The sequence below is a fragment of the Pteropus alecto genome, unplaced genomic scaffold, assembly GCF_000325575.1.
Source record: "Pteropus alecto unplaced genomic scaffold, ASM32557v1 scaffold195, whole genome shotgun sequence".
In the NCBI taxonomy this organism is placed as follows: domain Eukaryota; kingdom Metazoa; phylum Chordata; class Mammalia; order Chiroptera; family Pteropodidae; genus Pteropus; species Pteropus alecto.
In genome coordinates, this window is record NW_006438073.1 from 3,984,290 (window position 1) to 4,005,720 (window position 21,431).

The 21,431-nt window shown below is 42.8% G+C and overlaps 1 protein-coding gene and 1 pseudogene across 1 annotated transcript in view; both read left to right on the top strand.

The window, feature by feature from the left end:
- Positions 1-21,431, top strand: part of TULP4 (tubby like protein 4) — a 136,227-nt gene that overhangs the window by 80,194 nt on the left and 34,602 nt on the right. The window contains exons 4-6 of the mRNA XM_015591863.2: positions 13,512-13,692; positions 15,062-15,196; positions 19,686-19,852. Coding sequence (XP_015447349.1) covers positions 13,512-13,692; positions 15,062-15,196; positions 19,686-19,852 — 483 coding nt within the window. The remainder of the gene's footprint in view (positions 1-13,511; positions 13,693-15,061; positions 15,197-19,685; positions 19,853-21,431) is intronic.
- Positions 8,861-8,977, top strand: LOC112482342 (annotated as a pseudogene).

The window sequence follows — 21,431 nt, forward strand, 5'->3', positions numbered from 1 at the left end:
AAACATTTCATACCCGAGATTACAGTGTAGTATTGGTAAAAGCAAGTGTTATAATATGGAACCATAACTTTTATTTTTGAGTAACTTTTTTTTACCGAATTGCTTTCCTCTAGTCAATATGTTTCATGTTCCCATTATTTTCAAGTAAAAACGGCCAGTTTTTTTCTCTTTCTTCTCAAAATTAGTATTATAAAAAGAGAATTATAAAAAGATATTCTTAACTCCCAATTTCTTCCCTCGCCCTCCCCCAAAAGCTTCCAGTTATCCAGCAGCACGTGCATATCTGTATGAAGAAGCATTTGAATTTATGTATTATAACACTTCATTTTTGTAGGTTTTTGCCGCCCCTAGAGTCTCCTGCGGTCCATTAAGTGACCTTGCATGGCACTTAACGTCTCCCTGCAGTTTTTTTCTCTGTGACAAGGGAGTGAATTATTTCCTGCCTAATTCCCAGGGCTTTTGTAATGACCAAATGAGTGAACAGATGTGAAATCACTTAAAAATATTTAAGTGGATGTCGTGACTTCACATTCTTCCCTCACCTAGAGTGATGGGACTCATGAAGCTCATGTCACAGTGTCCCTGATGAGCTGTTCCAGCCAGTGTCCCCAGCGTAGTGCACACCTGAAGCCTGACAGGCACCAGACCCAGAGATGCTGGGAACACAGTGCGTAAGACTTGGCATCTGCCTTTGAGGTGCAAGGGGCCCATTGAGGAGGCAGACCCAGGGCACCCTGTGCTGAATCCTGGAAAAGGTGCTGAGGCAGCAGGCAGCGTGGTGTCGTGGGCGTGGCAGTGGAGATGGGTGGCCGCTTCCAAGCCAGGCACTGGGACTTCACTCCTTAGGCCCGCCCACAAGACCAGGGAGCGGCGTTGGTAGGTGGTTGGGCTCCTGGCCCACAACCTCCGTCCCAGTGGTTGCCTTTACGGGTTCTATACTTAGGGCTAACAGGATTTTCAAGGAAAGTGCTCACTGTCTTTTAAAAAATAGGCCGTAGACATGCCGAGGGGCCTCGGAGGAACTTAATACTGAGAGAAGAGATTTGGGACACTTGTCAGTCAGGTTCGAATCAAGACATGGAAAAACAATATTTGCTTCCTCCATCTCTGTCATGCTTTCGTGCTCTTTCTCGGTTTGTAAATTATTAATGAAAAAAAGAATATGAAGACAGACTACTGTTTATAATGTAATGCTCTGAGCATTGCATGACAAGCATCTTCTGGGAGTTGCTGTTTAAAGCAGTACCTCCAGGTCTCAGGATATGGACTGCGAGAGACCACCGTGTCTCTTCCCATCTCCTGGACAACCTGCCCTTAGTGTAGAGGTCAACAGCCGCCAAGGTGAGCTGCTTCCTTATATTTTGAGATAGCTCCGATCATAATGGGATTTTAGGCCACTTCCTGTTAACTTTTAAAAATACAAGCAGTACTGTTTTATAAGCATGGAGTTTGAAGTCTAGCTATTTTCTTATTTGTCACAGATTTTCTTCATTCTACAGTGGTGATTTACATACCCTTTGGGGGTCATGGACTTTGAGTATCATGTGGAAATTGGGAACTCTTTCCTTGGAAAACTGTGCATATTATACATACATGATTATACACGTGACTTTACTTAGAATTTTGGGAGCTCATAGGTATCCATCCATGAATTCTCCCCTTCAAATCCTGATATAGATAGTTTAGAAGTGACATTTGGGATAATCTTTCCCAACTTTTTATTATGCATGTGTTCAGACGTTTCAAAAAAATTGAAAGAATATACTTTCCTTAAATTTAACAGCTACTATTTTGCCATATTTGTGCTCTCTTCCTCTTCCCCTGCCCTCCCTCCTTCCCTACCTCTGTCTTCGCACACACACATCTTTTATGGTACTATTTTTGGAAGTGAGTTGTAGACATCCTGGCATATCACCCTTAAATACTTACCATACATGTCCAAAGAATAAGGTCATTCTACATTACCACACCTCAGAAATTAGCAGTGATATTATCTGTATTCAGGCTATCTTTATTTTTCTCTAATTATTATAAGAATTTGTTTTATAGACTTTATTTTTTCTCTTTTTGATATTTGGAACCAGGATCCATTTTTGTTCCTGTACAGCAATTGGTTGTTACATCTTTAGAAGAGTTTCCTCTTTTCGAAAAATTTTCGTGACACTGCCTTTGTAATGAGTTCACTGTGACTACCTACCTTGTTGAATGTCTCACATTTTGTATTTATCTTATTGTTTACTCATACTATCCATTAACTTTTCCTCCTAGCACCTGTGTTTTCTGTAAATTGGAAGTTAGCTCTAAAATAAACAATTTTGGTAAGAATACTTTAGAGGTGACATCCTGTTCTTTATACTGAAACACATTAAAAGGTGTATAATGTCATGTTATCCCACTATGAGGGTTGCTAAGTTGGATGGACTTTGTGAAAACAAAATTATTTTTCACGGCATGTTCTTAATTTCATCTATATGTATAGCTAATTTTTTTTCAAGTGATATGTTTTATTTCAGGCTAAAATTTGTCTTCCATTAAATTGCAAGAAGGGCCTATGAGCATACCTGGAGTTTATAGAGTATGTGAGGACTCTAAGTCTTCTTGGCTTCCATAACAGAATTCCACAGGCTATGGGGCTTAAACAACAGATATTTATTTCTCACCATTCTGGAGGCTGGAAGTTCAAGATCAGGGTGTTGGCAGGTTTGGTTTTTCATGAGGCCTGTCTCTGTGGCAGTGGTTTGGACTAGCATGATGGTTTGAGAGGCCCCCAGAATCTCTGGAGAGGCTGATTGGTGAGGGTCTTCTTTTATGAAAGGCTAGTTTATGAAGACTAGGAGCTGGCTATTTTGTCTGATACACAGACACCAACACAGAGAGTCAAAGAATATAAAGAAACAGGAAAATATGTTCCAAACAAAGGTATAAGATCAATCTCTGGAAAATAACTTCAATGAAATGGAGATATATGATTTACCTGACAGAGAATTCAAAGTGGAAATCATAAAGATGCTCAGTGAGGTCAGGAGAACAATGCATCAACAAAGTGAGAATTTCAATATAGAGACAGAAAATATTTTTTAACAATCAGAAATTATGCAACTGAAAAATACAATAACAAATGAAAAATTCCCAGAGTTTCAGCATAAGATTAGATCAAGCAAAAGAAAGAATGAATTTGAAGACAGGTCATTGGAATATCCAGTCAGAGTGGCAAAAAGGGAAAAGTGCGATAGAGTAAAGAAAGCTTAGGGGACTTGTGGGACTCCATAAAGTAGATGAATATATGCATTTGGGAGTCCCAGAAGGAGAAGAGAGAGAGAAAGGGGCAGAAAGCTTATTCAAAGAAATCATAGTCAAAAACTTCTCAAAGATGGAGGAGGAAATGGATCTCCAGATCCAGGAATCCCAGCAGCTCTAAGAGAAGATGAACTCAAAGAAATTTACACTGAGATACATTGTAATCCAATTTTCAAAAGACAAAGAATTTTAAAGCCACAAGAAAAAAAGTAAAATGTCTCATACGAAAGAACCTCCCCATAAGATTATCAGCAGATTTTTTACTATAAACCTTGCAATCCAGAGAGGATGTGCTCATATATTCACAGTGCTGAATGGGAAAAAATGCCAACCAAGAATGCTATACCCAGCAAAACTGTTCTTAAGAAAATGGAGAGATAAAGACTCCTAAATACATAAAAATTGAGATTGTTCATTAGCTTTAACGAAATGCTAAAGGGAGCCCTTGAGTTGAAATGAAAGGGTGCTAAACCATAATATGAAAGCATATAAAAGTACAAAAATTCACTGATAAAGGCAAACATATAAATACAGAATACTTTGTTACCGTGATAGTGATATGTAAATCACATTTAATTCTAATTTAAAAGTTAAAAACAAGAGTATTAGAATAACTAACTATAAAATTATATTAATGGATGCACAGTATAAAAAGAAATTGTGACATCAGTAACAGAATGTCGGAGAAGAGGTAAGAGTAGTTTGTGTGCAACTGAAATTAAGTTTTTGTGAGTTTAACGTAGACACGTGTAACTCTAAGTTGTTTTCTAGTAACCACAAAGAAACCGCATGGTAACTGCAAAGAAAATACCTATAGAAGATACACAAAAGAGAAAGAAATCCAAGCATGTGAATACAAAACAATCAGTGGAACACAAAGATAGCAGGAGAGGAAGAGAGGGGCCAAAGAACCGTGAGACTGATAGAAAACAATCAACAAGAAAGCAATAGTAAGTCCTTTCTTATCAATAATTACTTCAACGTAAATGAATTAAACTCCTCAATCAAAAGATACACAGTAGCTGAATGGTTAAAAACGAAAAACAGGATCCAACTATATGCTGCCTACAAGAGACCCTTTAGATTTAAGGTCATCTGTAGGCTGAAAGTAAAGAGATCGAAAAAAGTATTCCATGCAAATGATAGCCAAAAGAGAGCGGAGGTGACTATATTTATACCAGACAAAATAGACTCTCAGTCAAAAACTGTCGCAACAGACAAAGGCATTATGTAATGGTAAAAGTGTCAGTTCATATACATATATATGCATATAACATTAGAGCACCTAAATATATAAAATACCAAATATGTAAAGCAAATATTAACAGAATCGAAGGGAGAAATGCAGAGCAATACAGTAATGGTAGGTGACTTCAGTACCCCACATTCAAAGATGGATAGGACATCTAGGCAGGACCAGTGGACTTTAATAACAGTGTAAACCAAATGAACTTAACAGATGTATTGAACACTCCACCCAACAGAAGCAGAATACATGTTCTTCTCAAGTGCACAAAGAACATTCTCCAGGATGGATCACATGTTGGGTCACAAAACAAGTATTAGCAAATTGAAGAAGATTGAAATCATATCAGGTACCTTTTTCAATCACAGTGGAATGAAGCTAGAAATGAATAGTGAAAGGAGTACCGGAACATTCGCAAATATACGGAAGTGAAAGAACTCTTTCATAGTTAACCAAAAGGTCAAAGGAGAAATCACAAAGGAAGTTAGAAAATCCTTTGAGACAAAACAAAAACACAACGTACCAAAACTTACGGGATACAGCAAAAAGGGGGAGTTTATTGCAATAAATACCTACAATATAAAAGAAGAAAGCTCTCAGACAATCCAACTGTATACTTAAAGGAGCTAGAAAAAGAATAAACAGCCCGAAGTTAGCAGAAGGAAGGAAATAATAAAGTTTAGAGCAGAAATAAAATGAAATGGAAAATAGAAAAACAATAGGAAAAAATCAACAAAACTAAGAGTTGAGTTTTGTGATGAGCAACAAAATTGACAAATCTTTAGCTAAACTAACTATAAAAGGAGAAATGACTCAAATTTTAAAAATTGGAAATAAAGCAAGAGACATCACGACTGATGTCACAGAAATATGGATTTTTAGAGACCACTATGAACAATTACATGCCAACTAATTGGATAGTCTAGAAGAAACAGATAAATTCTTAGAAAATAGAACCTACCAGGACTGAATCATTAAGAAATAGAAAATCTGAACAGACCTATAACTGGTAAGGAGATTGAGTTAGTAATCAGAAACCTCCCAAGAAAGAAAATGCCAGGACCAGATGGCTTCACTAGAGAATACAGCCAAACACATAAAGAATTAACATCCTTTCTTCTCAATCTCTTCCAAAAACTTGAGAAACGAACACTTTCAAATTTATTTTATGAGTCCAGGATTACCTTGATACCAAAGCCAGAGACTGTAAGAAAAAAAGTTACCAATGTCCCTAATGAACATGGGCACAAAAACCTTCTGCAAAATGCTAGCAGACTGAATCCATCCTCACATTAAAAGAGTCATACATAGTAATCAGGTGAGTTTTATCCCTGCAATGTAAGGATATTCAGCATATGAAAATGAATTAATGGGATATGCCCCATTAGCAGAATATAAGATAAGAACCACACAGTCATCTCAATAGTTACAGCAAAAGCATTTGACAAAATTCTAAACCCCTGTTGTGATTAAAAACGCTCAACAAACTAGGAGTAGAAAGAAATGACTTCAATGGAATAAAGGTCAGATATGAAACTCCCACAGCTAATATCATGCTCAGTGATATTAGAGGAAACGTTTTTCCTCTGTGATCAGGAACAAGATGAGTTTGCCTGCTCTCTCCACTTCTGTTCAACCTCGTTCTGGAAATCTTAGCCAGAGCAGTTAGGCAAGAAAAAGAAGTAAAAGGCGTCAAATAGGAAAGAAGGAAGTAAAACTATCTGCAAATGATATGGCCTTATATAGGGAAAACCCTAAAGATACACACACTTATATAGGGAAAACACACACACGTTAGAATAAATGAATTCAGTAAAGCTGCAGGATATAAAATCAATATACAAAAATTTTTTACAGCAAACTATCTGAAAAGGAAATTAAGAAAATCTCATTTATAATAGCATCAAAAATAATAAAATACTTAAGAATAAACTTAACTAAGAAGGTGAGAGACTTGTACAATGAAAACTTGTACAGTAAAGAAGGGAGTAGGGGGGTGGCTGCCCAGGGTGGGGGCGGGGTGGCAGGGAGTTCTGTTCGAGGGTGTGGCTTTTCAGTTGTGCAGGACGGTTGTTTCTGGAGCCTTGCTGTGCAACAAGGAGCCTGCCGTTAGCAGTGCTGTGCTATGCACTTAACGTTTGTATAGCTCCCACGTTAAGTGTTCTTACTACAGCAAAAAATATAATATGTTTGGGGGTGAGGGGGTCTGGAAATCTTAGCCAGAGCAGTTAGACAAGAAAAAGAAATTCAGTTACTTGTGAATTTAGTGTTATATTTTCTTCACATGCCTTTAGTAATACTACAGCATGACAGTGGCCTCGGTTTTGACACAGAAGCCCCGCATGACACCAATTTTTGTCCAGATGGCTGAACTATAGAAAATCGAGGTTACCAGGGTTCCTTGTGGCGGTCTTGAACCACAAATGCATTGCTGCTCTGACATCCCCGCCCTTGGCATTGAAATATATCTTTGTGTCACATTGCAGGGAGGTGACGTGTGCCACTACCAGTGACACACTCCTGACTAAATTCTAGGCAGCCCCTATTGAGCCCTCTTCTTGACCAAGCCTCAGCTTTGACCTAGAAAACTAGATTCTCATCACAAATAATACACACACACACACACAGAACAGACATTAGCATAGTTCTGTCAACAAGGTTATGTCACTAACGATGACAACTCTAGCCTCCTTAAGTTCTTGCCTGGAAAACTCAAGCTGCCAAAGGGATTTACTGTTCGTTTCTGACAGCTAGGACCCATGTCTCCCAGTCTCTGAGAGGCTAGCACCCTAACTTTGACAAGCACCAGTTAGCAAACCCAGGTGGCCAGCCCCACCGCCCACTTCTTGTGAATGTCCACCTTCCTGCCTCTGCTTGAACCCAGGCCTGCCTCCTTCCTACTCCCTCATCCTTCCTTCAGGATGCCCAGTCACCTTTGCACAGAGGGAAGCCGAGTTAGGTTCGCGCTGTGCCCTTCCCTATTGGACTAGTTATTACTGGTTAAAATCTGTCCTTACCTCTGACTAGCATCTGGCTTTCTTTATCCTCCACACCAGTCACAAGTGCTGTCGGATCTGCTTCCACCAGATGCCTTTTACTCTCTCAGACCAGGAAATTATTTCCTTACAGGCTTTTTTGTTGAAGAAGTTTATCTGTAGCCACAGAAATTACTGAGAATTACTGTAATACTTCTCAGTATTGAGAAGTATATTTAGATATATTAAAGATTTGTAGCATTTGTAGCATTTTGAAACAGGAAAGGATTTGAGAGCTCATCTAATAGAACTTTTTTAGCCGTCAGAGGACACCAACACTCAGGGAGGTGGCGATCAGTTCAAAATTATAAAAATAATTAGGAGTCAGAATAGAAAGAGACCCTTGTCCAGCTCACTCCCAGTCCTGAGTATTTTGCAAAAGAAAGGATGTTTCCCCAGCAGACTTGGACCATATACCACGCAGTCTCCTCAGATTCCAGCATCACTTAGCATCTCCCACCCAAATTCAAGATGCACGTTCACCCCCAGAGACTGCGTGGTGAGTGGGCATTTCACCCTGCTCCCAAGACCTGACGGAGTTATGGTCCTGAAACATTTCTTTCTGCCTCATTCAAAGTATACTTAAATATGTATCTTTAAGAGTATGTTCACATGGTATAAAATTCTGAATGTTCAGAAGGGTATACGATGAAAAGGCCCCTTTCTTCTGCTATCCCCAGGCCACCCAGTCCTGTTCCCCTGAGATAACTGGTGTTTCCAGTTACCCATGTAGCCTTCTGGAGATATTCTAGTTAAATGCACATCTTAATTAGCCCTGTAGTTAGACCATTCCCCTCCACCGCCAGAAATCATGTGTGGTTATCTTAGAAGGGTGAGTAAAATTAAAAATGGACCCCGCAAGAGTTGAGAAGGCATGTTTTAGCAATGAGAATTATTTAACATTAAATTTGATACATGAGGCAGATAGAATATCTCCTCTGAAAACCTTTAGACATAGGATAGTCTCTCATCTTTATGGGTTAGTTTATAAGCAGTTTTTTCTGCCGTGAAGAGATGAAACAAATTTAGAATTATATGTTTAGCCAAAGGTATAAATTGTTTATTATAGATATTTTGGGCGAGATGTCTTTCTCACATTTGTCACAATAAGCTTTAAAGTATCTGTTTTAGACATGATTGTTACAGTTAACTATGAAATCAATTCTTTTTTTTTAAACCAGAAAATAGTCTGTTGGACGCGGTTCCATAGTGTAGCAGTTAGCACATCTGCTTTATACGCAGAAGATCCTGGGTTCGCGCCCCAGTGGAGCCACAGTCCATGGTCTATGGCCATGCCACCCTGAACAAGCCCGATGTCTGATCTCGGAAGCTAAGCAGGGTCGGGCCTGGTCAGTACTTGGATTGGGAGACCACCTAGAAAGACCAGGTGCTGTAGGCATAAATAATAATAAATAATAAAAATTAAAAAAAAAAAGAAAATAGTCTGTTAATCAGTTGAACAATTCTTTCATCTACAACTATCTTTCTGATTTTAGTGGCTCTATTTCTTTAGTGGCAAAATATTCAAATCTGTCCTTGAAGTGCATTCTAAGGCTAGTGTTATAAAACCCAACAGTCTTTAACGAAAAAAAAAAGTTTTACTTCAGTGACATCTCAGAACAAAAGTTTCCTGATAAAGAGCAAAGGGACATTGCAGTTTGTCCCTTCATTCCTGTCGTCAGCGGCACATTTAGGCGTTTGCCACCAGTGGGACAAGGTTGCTCAGCAAAAATTCGTAATCACTTTATCTGCTCCCTCAGCTTTAAGTCACAAAAGCAAGTGGGGAAACAGTCAGTTCCTCTGGAACCAGTTGCAGTACTGCTAGTTAAACTCTACCACAAGAGAGGTGAGCATTTATAGAAGCATGCATTTTCACCGCTGAAATCTAGTCTTCATTCAAGAATTTAGTTGGGTACCAGTGTCCAAAGATGAAGATACTGATGAGATAGCATCACCGCTTTCAAAACATAAATTTTGAATGATTTTATATCCTCGTCCTACCCCCTTTGGTTTATGGCTTGGTTCGTTTTAAATTACTGGTAATAATTGTGTTATGTTTTAGAATAATTACAATTAAAAAGTTTTGAATGGAATACATGGAAATGAAGAGATTATATATGGATATCATAATTATTTCAAAATTCCATTGTTGTTAAAAAGGCCCATCAGGGAGAGACAGCCCTTGAACTGGTTTGGCCTGAGGACCCTTGGGTTTCTGCCAGCTGCTTTGGTCCTTTGTGTCCACGTCACAGAGGGCCTTGTCCCTCACCCATACACAAAGCCTGCAGCCCAACAGAAGAAACAACAGGAAAAATATGGAATTGTGAAAGTGTTTTGGAGGCCAATTTTGTGGGAGTATTTAAGCATTGGTTTATGGCTTAAAGACAAAATTAAAGTTCTGCCTCTGTAGGAAAGCTTGGGCAAAGGCCAAAGCTTTGGGCAGAAACTCCTTTGCTAACAGTCACCAAGCATCCAGTCGTGACAGGCAGCATGTGAGAACATTGGGTGCAGACTCGCCCTCGAGAAGCTCATGATTGAATGGGAAAGACGGACATGCAAAACAGTGAAGTTCTGAGTGCTATAGGGTCTGTGGTTGAAGCGACATTAATTCCTTGGGGCGGGTCCCAAAAGCTTTCACACATGGTGTCTGAGCGCTTGTTATGTATCAGACACCGTACTGGACATGGGATAAAAGACAAGCCACAGTCTTTGCTGGGAGAAGACCTGGGTGTGTGTGTGTTGGTCGAGGGAGGGACGAGATCATGCATTTCATCTGCGCCACGCTGACTCTGAAGGTCCTTTGACATATCCAGGGGTATAGCTGGATGTGTGAGTCCAGAGCTCAAGGAGAGACCTGGGTGAGGAGCTAGCCTGAGTGGGGTCCTCGAAGCCATGGACATAACTGTGATCTCCTAGAGAGAGAAGAGGGCCTAGGGCCAAGCCTAGATGAGGAGACTGCCCAGGGAGGAGGAGCTGGCACCAGTGTACCTGGAGCACCAGAATTAGGGAGTAGAAGAGGCAGAGATTGATGCATTTGCCGGTGCGAGTATTCATTATTATTAGACTTTTCTGTCTTGTTCTCTTGAAGTCCTTGGCTCGCATAAGCCTTATCTCATTGGAAGTAATTAGGCATGAAAAGAACTCGTAACAGAGATTTTTAAAAATCTGATTTCATGTTGTATCAGTGTTCTGCAGTTATCTGTGACGTACTTGTTCCAGAACAGAGTAACTTCCTCCATCATCGCTTGACAACTAGACTGTTAGTGCTGCTCTTTCCCCTCTCTCCCATCTTAAAAGTGCGTTGTCTTCCCACGAGAGCTGTGGCTGGAACTGACTGGGGGCAGGGGCAGCTTGGGGCTGATTTTTTCTTCTTTTTGCTTTCGTGCGTTATCGAGCACCGATAATGCGTTATGTCACTGGTCCTTTATTCGGAAGTTAGGTGTCTGTTCTGTTGTCTGGTATCTGTTTCTCTAAAATGGAAAAATGTGAGTGTTATTCAAAAGACTTCAGTGCAGAGACCTTTCCTCCCTCCTGTCACAGATGCTTCCTGCCTTGTGTCATCTAATGTGGCAGCCCTGGGGGGATGTGGCAAGCAGAGCAGACATGGTCCAGTCCTCAAAAGCTTACAGCCTAGTGTGGGAGTCAGACAGAAATCAGATAATCACATGGTAAAGATAGAGAGTCGTGATGCTTGCAGCAGTGGGAGATGTGGGGTGACGTGAGAACCCACAGCAAGAGGGGCCAGGGAACTTGTTGGGATCGATGTATGTTAATCTGGAGTCCTCATGAAGAAGAATCGTTTGCCGTCGCCTGCTAATGAGCTATCGGTATTAAAAATAAAAAATCGTGTGCGATAAAGTGGCTCCTCAGCCAGCACCAGGGTACAGAGCCGCTCTTCAGAACATACTGAACAGACGAGTGCAGATGTGGCAAGGGGGAAAGCCTGCCTCCTGGGGCTGTCACCCAGGACATTCACTTTACAGTGCAGTTCTGACACATCTTTTTCTTCTGAAGTATGTAAATTGTACATTTCGGTTAAAGTTACTGGAAGTCATGTTCCGTATTTATCATCGTTTGAAACTGCTTACCAACACATTCAGCATCTGCCTTTCCAGGGCTTCAGCAGGTCAGACCCGCTCCGGGGTCTGCGTTCCTCCGCCTGTGTCCTTGAGCTGTTCGTGGACGTGACGTGCGTGCTTACTTTCTCCGTTGACAGCCCCAAACTCCACTTTTTGTAAAATGATTTTCATTGTGATTCTGTTAGTTTTGTCTGTTTTTCCTTTAAGTGGCATGCACCAATAAATTCATCACCATCCCTGGGCAGGGAAACTGTTCTAGCCCCACCCCCTTTTTTTTGTTTACAGTCATTAAAATGTAGATCGTGTTTAAAGAAATTTTTGATGCACATCGATTAATTCTAACAGCTCTGTAAATTCTGTGAGCTTATTATTATTCAAATGAAATATATTTCCCTTGCAGTTGATCTCTCTTAATCATGAGCATTTATGTCCTAAAGTTGCCTTTTGATTGTCACCGACTTTAATTCATTCATTGAACAACAAATACTGTGTGGCCACTGTACCCGAGGCTTTTTGAGGTGCCAGCAGTACAGCCGTGGACAGTATGTGCCCAAAAATTAGTGTCAAAATCTTAAAAGCAAAAAGAAGCAAAGATGTAAGCAGCCTTAAATAACTTTCCCCTTGTGTAAATACTGGCCTTTCTGCTTGGATGGCCCTGGCTTGACCACTTAACGGCTCTGTCAGCTTATTTGACCTTCGGTGAAATGGAAACAGTTTGCTGGGTTGTCACAGCGAGTTGCTCAGGGGGAGACAAATCTCATTAGACACAAAAGATGGAAAGTTTTAATGGCAGCAGATGCAGAGACTGCAGGGCCCACTACCCGAAGCAGAAGGTAACACAGCCGTGATCCCTGTGGAGGTCCTGCTCCCCGGGCCCCAAGGTTCCCCTCGGGGACATCCGTCTAGAAGATGTCGCTTGTCAGGGAGCTTCCAGCAGCTGCAAGATGCTCCCGTGCTGCTCTGATGGAGGGGTCACCCCCAGCCAGCCTTCCTCTGCCCTGCCTATGCGCTAGCTCCGCCATGTCCACCATGTGCCCATCCACGACCCGTGGCGCAGTCCTCCGTGTGAGCTCCCAGACTGGGGGCGTGAGGGGGATTCCCGAGGGACAGCCCGCAGCACACCCAGGCCTCAGCCTATCCAAGTGTCATTACAGCAATGTCAGTACTTAGGATTATTTTGACAGATAATGAAGTAAAAAGCTTTTAGTATAGTGCTTAGCACAAAGCAGCACTCAATGAATATATTAATTCCATTAATACATTGTAACATTAATTATTGATTCATACATTAGTACCATTCTTATTCACAGTGAAAACATTAGACAACCTGTTTCAGGAGCATCTTCTTTTCCAAATATGAAACATGTGTTTTCTCTTGAAACATACACGGACAATTGATTTATTCTAACATACACCTAAGTTTTCTTTCTAAATTTGAGAAATTCCTAACAACAAACCTCTGCTACTTCTTTATTTTCCAGAAAAATAAATGAATATTATCCTCTTCTTAACCCTCCACCTCCACACCCCCCACCAAAAAAAAAAACAAGAAAGCAAAAACAGTCCACAAAAAGTGAAACTGATTTTGCTGGTGTTATTTGAAATGTCCAGACAACATAATGAATATATTTATTGTGCCGTTAATCAGATTTCAGTATTAGAGGACTAAAATTCTTGCCATAACGACCAGCTAAATTACTACTTAACGCTTTGCACACCCCCTCAGTTCCTTACCTGGTCTGTGTATTTAATTCTAAATACGTGTCGTCCTTCTAAACAAGTTGACGTGATGAGGGTTGCCGCCAGCCGCGGCCCTTCCTGCCTGACCGTCGTGGTCCTTGTCCTCGCTTGCAGGTGCTGTTCGGCACGGCCGATGGGCAGGTGATCGTCATGGACTGCCATGGTAGGATGCTGGCCCACGTCCTGCTGCACGAGGCCGATGGCGTCCTCGGCATGTCCTGGAACTACCCCGCCTTCCTGGTGGAGGACAGCAGCGAGAGCGACACCGACTCGGATGACTACGCCCCGCCCCAAGGTAGCCGGCTGCCCGGCAGGGCCGGGGGTGGGGGGGTTTGCGGGGCAGAGGTCATGCTTCCCGAGAGAGGCCTCAGCCCACAGGTCCCCTTGGCGTGACCAGGCCTTTTTCAAGTGGGACCCAGTCTCGAGTGAAGTGTTGATCGTGTCTTTAGCCTCGTGGTAATGAAAGTCCGCATCTTAAAACATTGGGCCAGCACACTTTTACAAAGAACTCGACTAGACTGGATGCAGGTTTACTCTTCCCCACTCGGCATTGGAAGAAAGAAGATTCAGAGACCGTGGTTATGCAGCAAGTCCAGATAGGTCTAGGGACAGAATTCAGTGCCTGCTGCTGCTCTGACCAGCTGCCCCTCTCAGGAGCAATGGGGCTATTTGGGGTGACAAGGGATGTGCCTTTCAGACAGAGCAGGCCTTTCCTGGTGGCCAGAGGAGTTTGAGTGCAGAGGCAGGCGCCTGCAGCATCTTTGGGTGAAGCAAGGGAGAGCGATGACTGGGGACCCCCTGTGAGCGGGACTGCCTCGGCGTGAGCCGAGCGCGGATGCCAGGCAGCCCACCTGGATGGCTGCCAGGGATGAGCGTGGCGTGGGTGCGACGCCCAGGGGAGCCATTTGAGAGAGTCCTGACCTACCCTGGCCCGGGAGAGGAACTGGCATTTACTTCTTGAAATAACACATGGAAGAATCCAGAATGTGGTTCGTCATAGCTCCTTTCTTAACGCCCAGTGAGTACTCCTGGAAGTTACGAAGCAGGGTTTTCCTTATGCTGACCGCACTGCGGATGTAGCGGAATTCTCTATGAGCCACACCCAGCCTCAACCTTCTCTCAGATTTGGGGTCTCTTGTGGTAAAAACTTAACAAAGCACTCATGGTGGCTGCCATGGCTGCTCGTGTCCTAGAACATTCAATAAAAGAGCACTTAGGGTTGAAAAGCAATTTTCCTCTGTATTTTGGAGCAGGATTAAGAAAACATGTTCATTCCTTTTCCCGCCATCCTTATATGTTATATGACATTCCAGTAATTTACGTTTACACATCACTAGAAATATATAACACATTAGCACACAGGTTAATAAACTTTTCACACACATTTTCACCACCGCACAGCAGAGCCCAAGGACCCCCACTGCGTGTCTGTCCTCATCCTGCCTCTCATTCCAGGGTTCTCTGGTGGCGCGCGCCGCCCCACACTGGCCTGTGGAGTCCTGAGTGGTATGGGACGTTGCCTTGCTCGGTAGCGCCCCAGCCCCGAGTGCGAGCTGCATTCCCAGGCAGTTTGCAGTGCGCTCTGCAAGGCTGCAGCGTTGGGGACCTGGATTTAGGTCATGTGCTCATTGCCACTTTTTCAGTCAACATTTCTGTACCCACAGATGGTCCAGCAGCATATCCCATCCCGGTGCAAAACATCAAGCCACTGCTCACCGTCAGCTTCACCTCGGGGGACATCAGCTTAATGAACAACTACGATGACTTGTCTCCTACTGTCATCCGCTCAGGGCTGAAAGGTACGGAAGGCTGCATGTGACCCCAGGCCTACAGGTCAGCCTTCCAGGCCGGGTGTCACACACCCAGCACTTGACGATTCCAGCCTCTGCAGTGACCTCCGGGCTTAACGGAGTCTGGTGGTAAGGGCCACTTACGTTCGCTCCTCTGCTAATCTGGCGAGCCGCCTCCGAGTCTCGCCCAGTGGAGGGATTTCTGCCAGCTTCACTGCTCTCCCCCTGCGGCAAGAGTGGCCCTCTCTCAGACACACAGAGCGTTTGTCCCAGTGGACACGGTGTCCTCACAGTAGTGGGTAGCAGGCAGTACCTGGTGTTCTTGAGGCAGCAGACAATGCCCAAGACATATTTACACGGACGCTCTGTCATTTTAAGGCTTATCAAGGAACTAATTATTGCGTAGTACCGTGACCTGAACAGATTTACGGAGGCTCCACAGTTGCCAGACCGAGGCATGGATGCGAAGGTCAGCTAACTGCCTAGTCAGGCACTGGTACCTTCCTGATACATCGTGAAATGCTGCTCTCTCAGGAAAATCCATGTCCATAGGCATGTGGGGCGACCTGAGTTTTGCAGTTTGAGAATACTACCGGTGATGCGACCTGATGAGTTTTTTTGAAAAACAATTGTCTCCTCAGTCAGATGGTACAATGCACAAAATCCTAGGCTCCCTCTGGTCCTCAGTGTTAGGGAGCCCACTGTAACCTGAATGGGGGAGGGACATGCCAGAGCCTTCGGTTTAACTTGCTGCTGTCATTCAGAGCTGGCCATCAGACCAGAGTCGTGGCCATGTGCTGAATTATTCAGGAGTCACAGGGAAATAGATAATCAAGCCTATATGTCAAATTGCTGATCGCCTGGAATACATCATACGTGCCCCCCCCCTCCCACCGCATGAAGCACTTATTAATTCTATTATAAAATTAGAGAATGTGTTTAGAAGCAAGTTATACTCCCTCCTTGGGTGTCCCATTTTGCTGTTTCAGAGCGATAATTGGAAGGCATTACTTAGCCTGTAAACTCCTGAGGGACAAGAACTATGTAGCAGTCCTTCATTACGCCGCAAATGGGCCCTGTTAGGAGCTGAGTGAGTATTTTTTGTGGCAATGAACTTAAATTCCTTGGGATTTTTCTGAATTTTCTGCCTTTAGTGGAGCTAAAATATAGGGATGGGTATCATAAATTTGCCATATATTTAATAATCCAGGCTCTACTTTTTTCCTTCAAAAATTCTATCTTCAAATCTTTTAACCAAGGTTTTTAATTTCATCAGAACCTAACTCTAGTTCTGGAATCCTGAACTAAGTTCTCTACTAAATATCTGATTAGGCCTGAAAAGAATACAATTAGCACTTAGTTCCTTTTTATTCTTTATGGGGTGAGTTTTTCTAATTTTTCGTTGCCTCACCCTCCCGTGGAGCTGTGTTTTGTTCCTCGGCGGTATTACTTTGTCCCCTGCCAGACTGGGTTGCACTGGGGCAGCACGCTGACGCAGTCCCACCAAGTCTGCAGCAGGGGATGAGCGCAGACTGCTGGCGGGGGAGATGACCCAAAGGAGTCCTCCCAGATGGGACAGTTTTTGACTCGAGTTTTATCCTGACTCCTATCCTGCGTGATCCACTTAGTCTTTCTCAGTCACTGGGTCAGAGAAGTATCATCAGAGAACTTTTCTAGTGAAAAAAGGAGACTCGTGATATTCTTCAGTTTATCATCAACACCGTAATTCGTGTCCTATGCGAAAGAACCTAGAATGTCATTTAGCTTACAGTCCTTGTGACCAGACCTCTTCCCCACCACCTGTCAAACTTCGTTGTCTGTGCAGATTTGTATGTTGGGGGGTGGAGAGGTTGGTTTGCTTTGCAGATGTTTTCTGAATAAGTTCTCCTTGACGAAAAATCTGAGAATCCCAAATTTGGAGACTTCTTTTTATCATACAATTAATGGTCAATTGGTTCACTTTATTTAGAGTTTTTACCCTTTGTTGTGACTTTTACTCTTTCTCGAGGATGTAGGGGAGGAAAGACTTTTCCCTCCACCCATCTGACATTCTCTTACTGGGGCCTTGTAAATTAGACCGACAGGAGACAGACAGATTGACAAGAGAGGAACAAACAGCTATATTAACACATGTGTTATGCTTACCACGGAAGCACTCAGAAATGAGTAACTCACAGGTAGGGGAGTGGAGCTGAGAACTTGGGTTTATGTAGCATGTTAACAAAAGGACAGCACCGTTTTTAGAGGCAGCAAATTGAAGGGAAATACATGGGGGAACTAACGGAAGTTAAAGGCCATTTGGTGACACTTGTTATGTAGATTCTTTTGGTGCCATTTTGGCAAATAAGGGTCTAAAGTTGTCTCCAGTGATTAATTTATGTCTTTTCTGGTGGGGGTGGTACACATTTACAAATTGTCCTGTTTTTAGGCGGGAGAAAGAAAAGCTAAGTAGATTCTTGAGAAGAATTAGTCCTGTATTCTTAGCCCCTGGCTTGGTCCAAGATGCTAATCTTCAGATGTCCAGTGGGCTGGACAAGCGAACGCTTCTTCCTGAGGTCATTCAGATGGTCATCTGAGGGTCTGACATGTGTCCAGGCAGTGATGCAGGACTGGAGAGGTGAAAAGTGTAAGTTCCCAGCCTAGTTAAAGTGAGAACAGAACCATTTCCTCATCCCTAGCCACTTGGCCATAGTGACTCCATTTTATCTTTTCATGCTGTTCCTCACCTGCATTAAAGACATCCCTGAGTGTTTGCTTGTAAATGCTTGGGTTCTTGCTTAACTCAGGGAGTGCTCATCTAGGAAACAGAACCCCCCTGAGTGCTCAGGGCCCATCTCTGAGCAGCCTCTGAATGATCGTGTGTCTAAGCCAGCCCTGCAGGGCCAATAACCCACTTTTCTGTTGAGAAAAACCACCTTGTGACAAAATTCAAAGAATCTAAGTTAAATCAGTCAATCGAACAAGCAGACAGGTATTCACTTACCCGTTGGCCAAGCAGGCCCGCTGGGGATCCTTGGGAGTTGAGCTGTCATCTTCATTTCTGCAGTAGTGCAATGATATTTCTGCCCTAAACAGCAGTAGACTCCATTTTTTTGTTGTTTTTACCTGTTAGTGTTAGTTGCTCCTCCTTTTGACTTCCTCTGTGGTTCCAAAGGTGCCATCCAGAGAAAGTCATTATGGTTTCGTTAGCATGACCGGGCTCTTCCCAAAGTGATAAGGCGTCAGGTATCCAGAGCACACTCGATGTGTATACACATCCTCTAGCTTCTTTATAAAAATCTAACTGACCAGGATATGCATTTAAGCCTTATTTTTCATTTCCTGGTTTGTACTCAACCTTATTCATATGCGTTCATAAGAAAAAAGGAAAAAACTCCTTTTTATTGATGCTTTCACTATCTCAGGTTATAGAGCTTTTCATTTCGTGTTTGTCTCTAACTACTTCCACTCAGCCCTCTGCTCCCCCGTCTCTCTAGTTCCTGTCTGTGGTTGACTTGATGAGCAAGCTCCGGCTTCCCTGTGGCTGGAGAGCCATCTCGTCGCCGGGGCCACGGTCTCGTCTTCAAAGGAAGTTAAGAACTTGGTGACCTCAGCATGGCTGGTGTTAATGTCAGCATCAGTACTGCACGGGAATAAGGGGTGCTGTGGTCACGTGGGACTTGATAGCGCTCAAGAGCTGTCAAATTCTAGACCTAGCTCTGAAATGCATTCCTGTCCGGCCTCTGCAGAATGAGCCACTGAGTTCCAGATTTCAGGGATCTCTCTGTATAAGCCACATATGGTCTTAGGGTTTTGAGGGAGAAAAACTATGCTGTAAATCTTATTAGGACTAATACAATTGATAGCCTTTTCTTACAGGCACTGACTGGCTGTAGGTGGCATTGCATCTCCAGTGTGGACACAACGCTACCACCTAACAGAAGTTTTATCTTCTTTCCTAAGCTGCACAACATCATCAAATGTTGGATGAAGGTCAGGGCAGATATTTAGGTGCAGATATGTCCTTTACCTATGCATTACCTGTCCAGTGGTGCACAGAAATCAAATGAGCACAAACTTAGGCTTTGCTCTTGATTTACTTTTTACTTTTAGCATTTATGACCTCTAAGTTACCTCTGGGACAGCGGGCACAGCAGTGGAAAAAGCACTTGGGACGTACAAAGGTTTTATCATCTTATCTGCTCTCTCAGAGTTGTGTGAGCCCCAGTATGGAATGCTGGTATTGGAGACAGGTATTTACCAGCCAGCTTTGTCATATGTGGTTTTGCCTGATTTAGTTACGTTTTGGGGGAACGGCAACTCCTTTCTATGTAATAAACGCCTGTTTTTAATAGTACGTGTTGTCTTCAGAGAAATGGGGAGCTGATGTCTTCATGAGAGAAAGGGGAAGAGCCACCATTGTATTTGCTCTGTGTCTCGATTTTTTAAACTACTTAAGGGAAAGTTCGGAGAGGGGAGTCACATCTTCAGGCTGACCATTTTTCCTTTGTGATTTCAGAGGTGGTGGCCCAGTGGTGCACGCAGGGAGACCTCCTGGCAGTCGCTGGTATGGAATGGCAAACCCAGCTCAATGACCTTCCCAATGGCCCGCTCCTGAAGAGTGCCATGGTCAAGTTCTACAACGTCCGAGGGGAGCACATCTTCACGCTGGACACACTTGTGCAAGTAAGGGCGTGTGTGAGGCACTCACTGGGCGCCCTGTGTTCGCATGCCCCGTTCCATTAAATACTCGTGAGTGGGTTATACTCTGACAGAGTCCAATCCTTGTGGACTTAATTAAATTATGGAGCATAAACCAGAAGGAATGGGGAGAAAGACACTTTTTTGCCTTTTAACCAAAACACTTTATTCCATTGTCCTGTCAAGTGAGTGATCAGTAAGCAGAGGGATCTGGTGTTTATCGTCGGTCTGAAGCAAAAGTCAGAAACTTGCAGGAGGGAAGGCCGAATCTTCCTTTACTCTCTCTGACATTATGTTTGTGATGCCAGTCATACAAATACTTCTGTATTTCAGCTAAGTGATTGTTAAACGATAAGTTTAAAAACCTTAAAGATCTTTAAGAAAGCATGCATAGGCGGGCCCCTTTCTGCTTCTTTGGAGAAATGTCCTAGAAATCTTTAGACTAGTTCATTTCTGGTCTGGGTCAGTCATAGTGGAGGACAAAATTCTCAGCGGGGTGGCAGAGACAAGGCTGCGAGTGAGTTGATAATTGATGGGGGTGATGATAAACTAGAGACTTGTGTCCTAATCTTACCCAGCTCATCAGAGGCAGGTATACCAGATTTGGGGTAATTGGTAATTAGATGCAGACATTAATTATTTAAATATATCCTTTTTTAATGTGGTTAAGACACACAACAAAATTTATCATCTTAACCATTTTTAAGTGTAAGCTCAGTAATGTTAAGCGTATCCCATTGCGTTGTAACCAATCTCCAGTACCTTTTCATATTGTACAACTGAAACTCTATGCCATTCCGTTTCTATGAATTTGACTATTCTACATACCTCATATAGGTGGAACCATATAGTGTTTGTCTTTTTGCGATTGGCTTATTTCACTTAGCATCATGTCTTCAAAGTTCATCCACATCGTAGCATGTCAGAATTTCCTTCCTTTTTAAGGCTGAATAATATGCCATCTTATAGATCAATTGATCGATAGATGTGGGGGAGAGAGAGAGAGCATGCACATGAAAGCGAGCAAGCTGTAGATACAGATATATCACATTTTGTCCATTCATCCATCAACGGACATTTGGGTTCCTTCCACCCTTAGCTATCACGGATAGGGCTGCTGTGACCAGGGATATACAAATATCTGTTTGAAACACTACTCTCAGTTCTTTTGGATAAATACCCAGAAGTAGATTTGCTGGATCATATGGTAGTTCTATTTCCGATTTTCTGAGGAACGGCCGTACTGTTTTTCACGGCAGCTGCCCCATTTTACATTCCCTCCAGCAGTGCTCAGGGTCTCATCTTTCCCCCGTGCTCGCCAGCCCTGGTTATTTTCTGGTTTTTTGATAGTAGCTGTCTTGATGGGTGTGAGGTGGTATCTCATCGTGGTTTTGATTTGTATTTTCCTGATGATTAGTTATGTCGAGCATCTTTTCATGTGCTTGTCGGCCAGCTATTTCTGCTTCTTTGGAGAAATGTCTATTTGAGACCCTTTCCAACTTCTTAATTAGATTATTTGATTTTTTGTTGTTGAGTTACAGGGTTTAAATATATCTTTTGACAA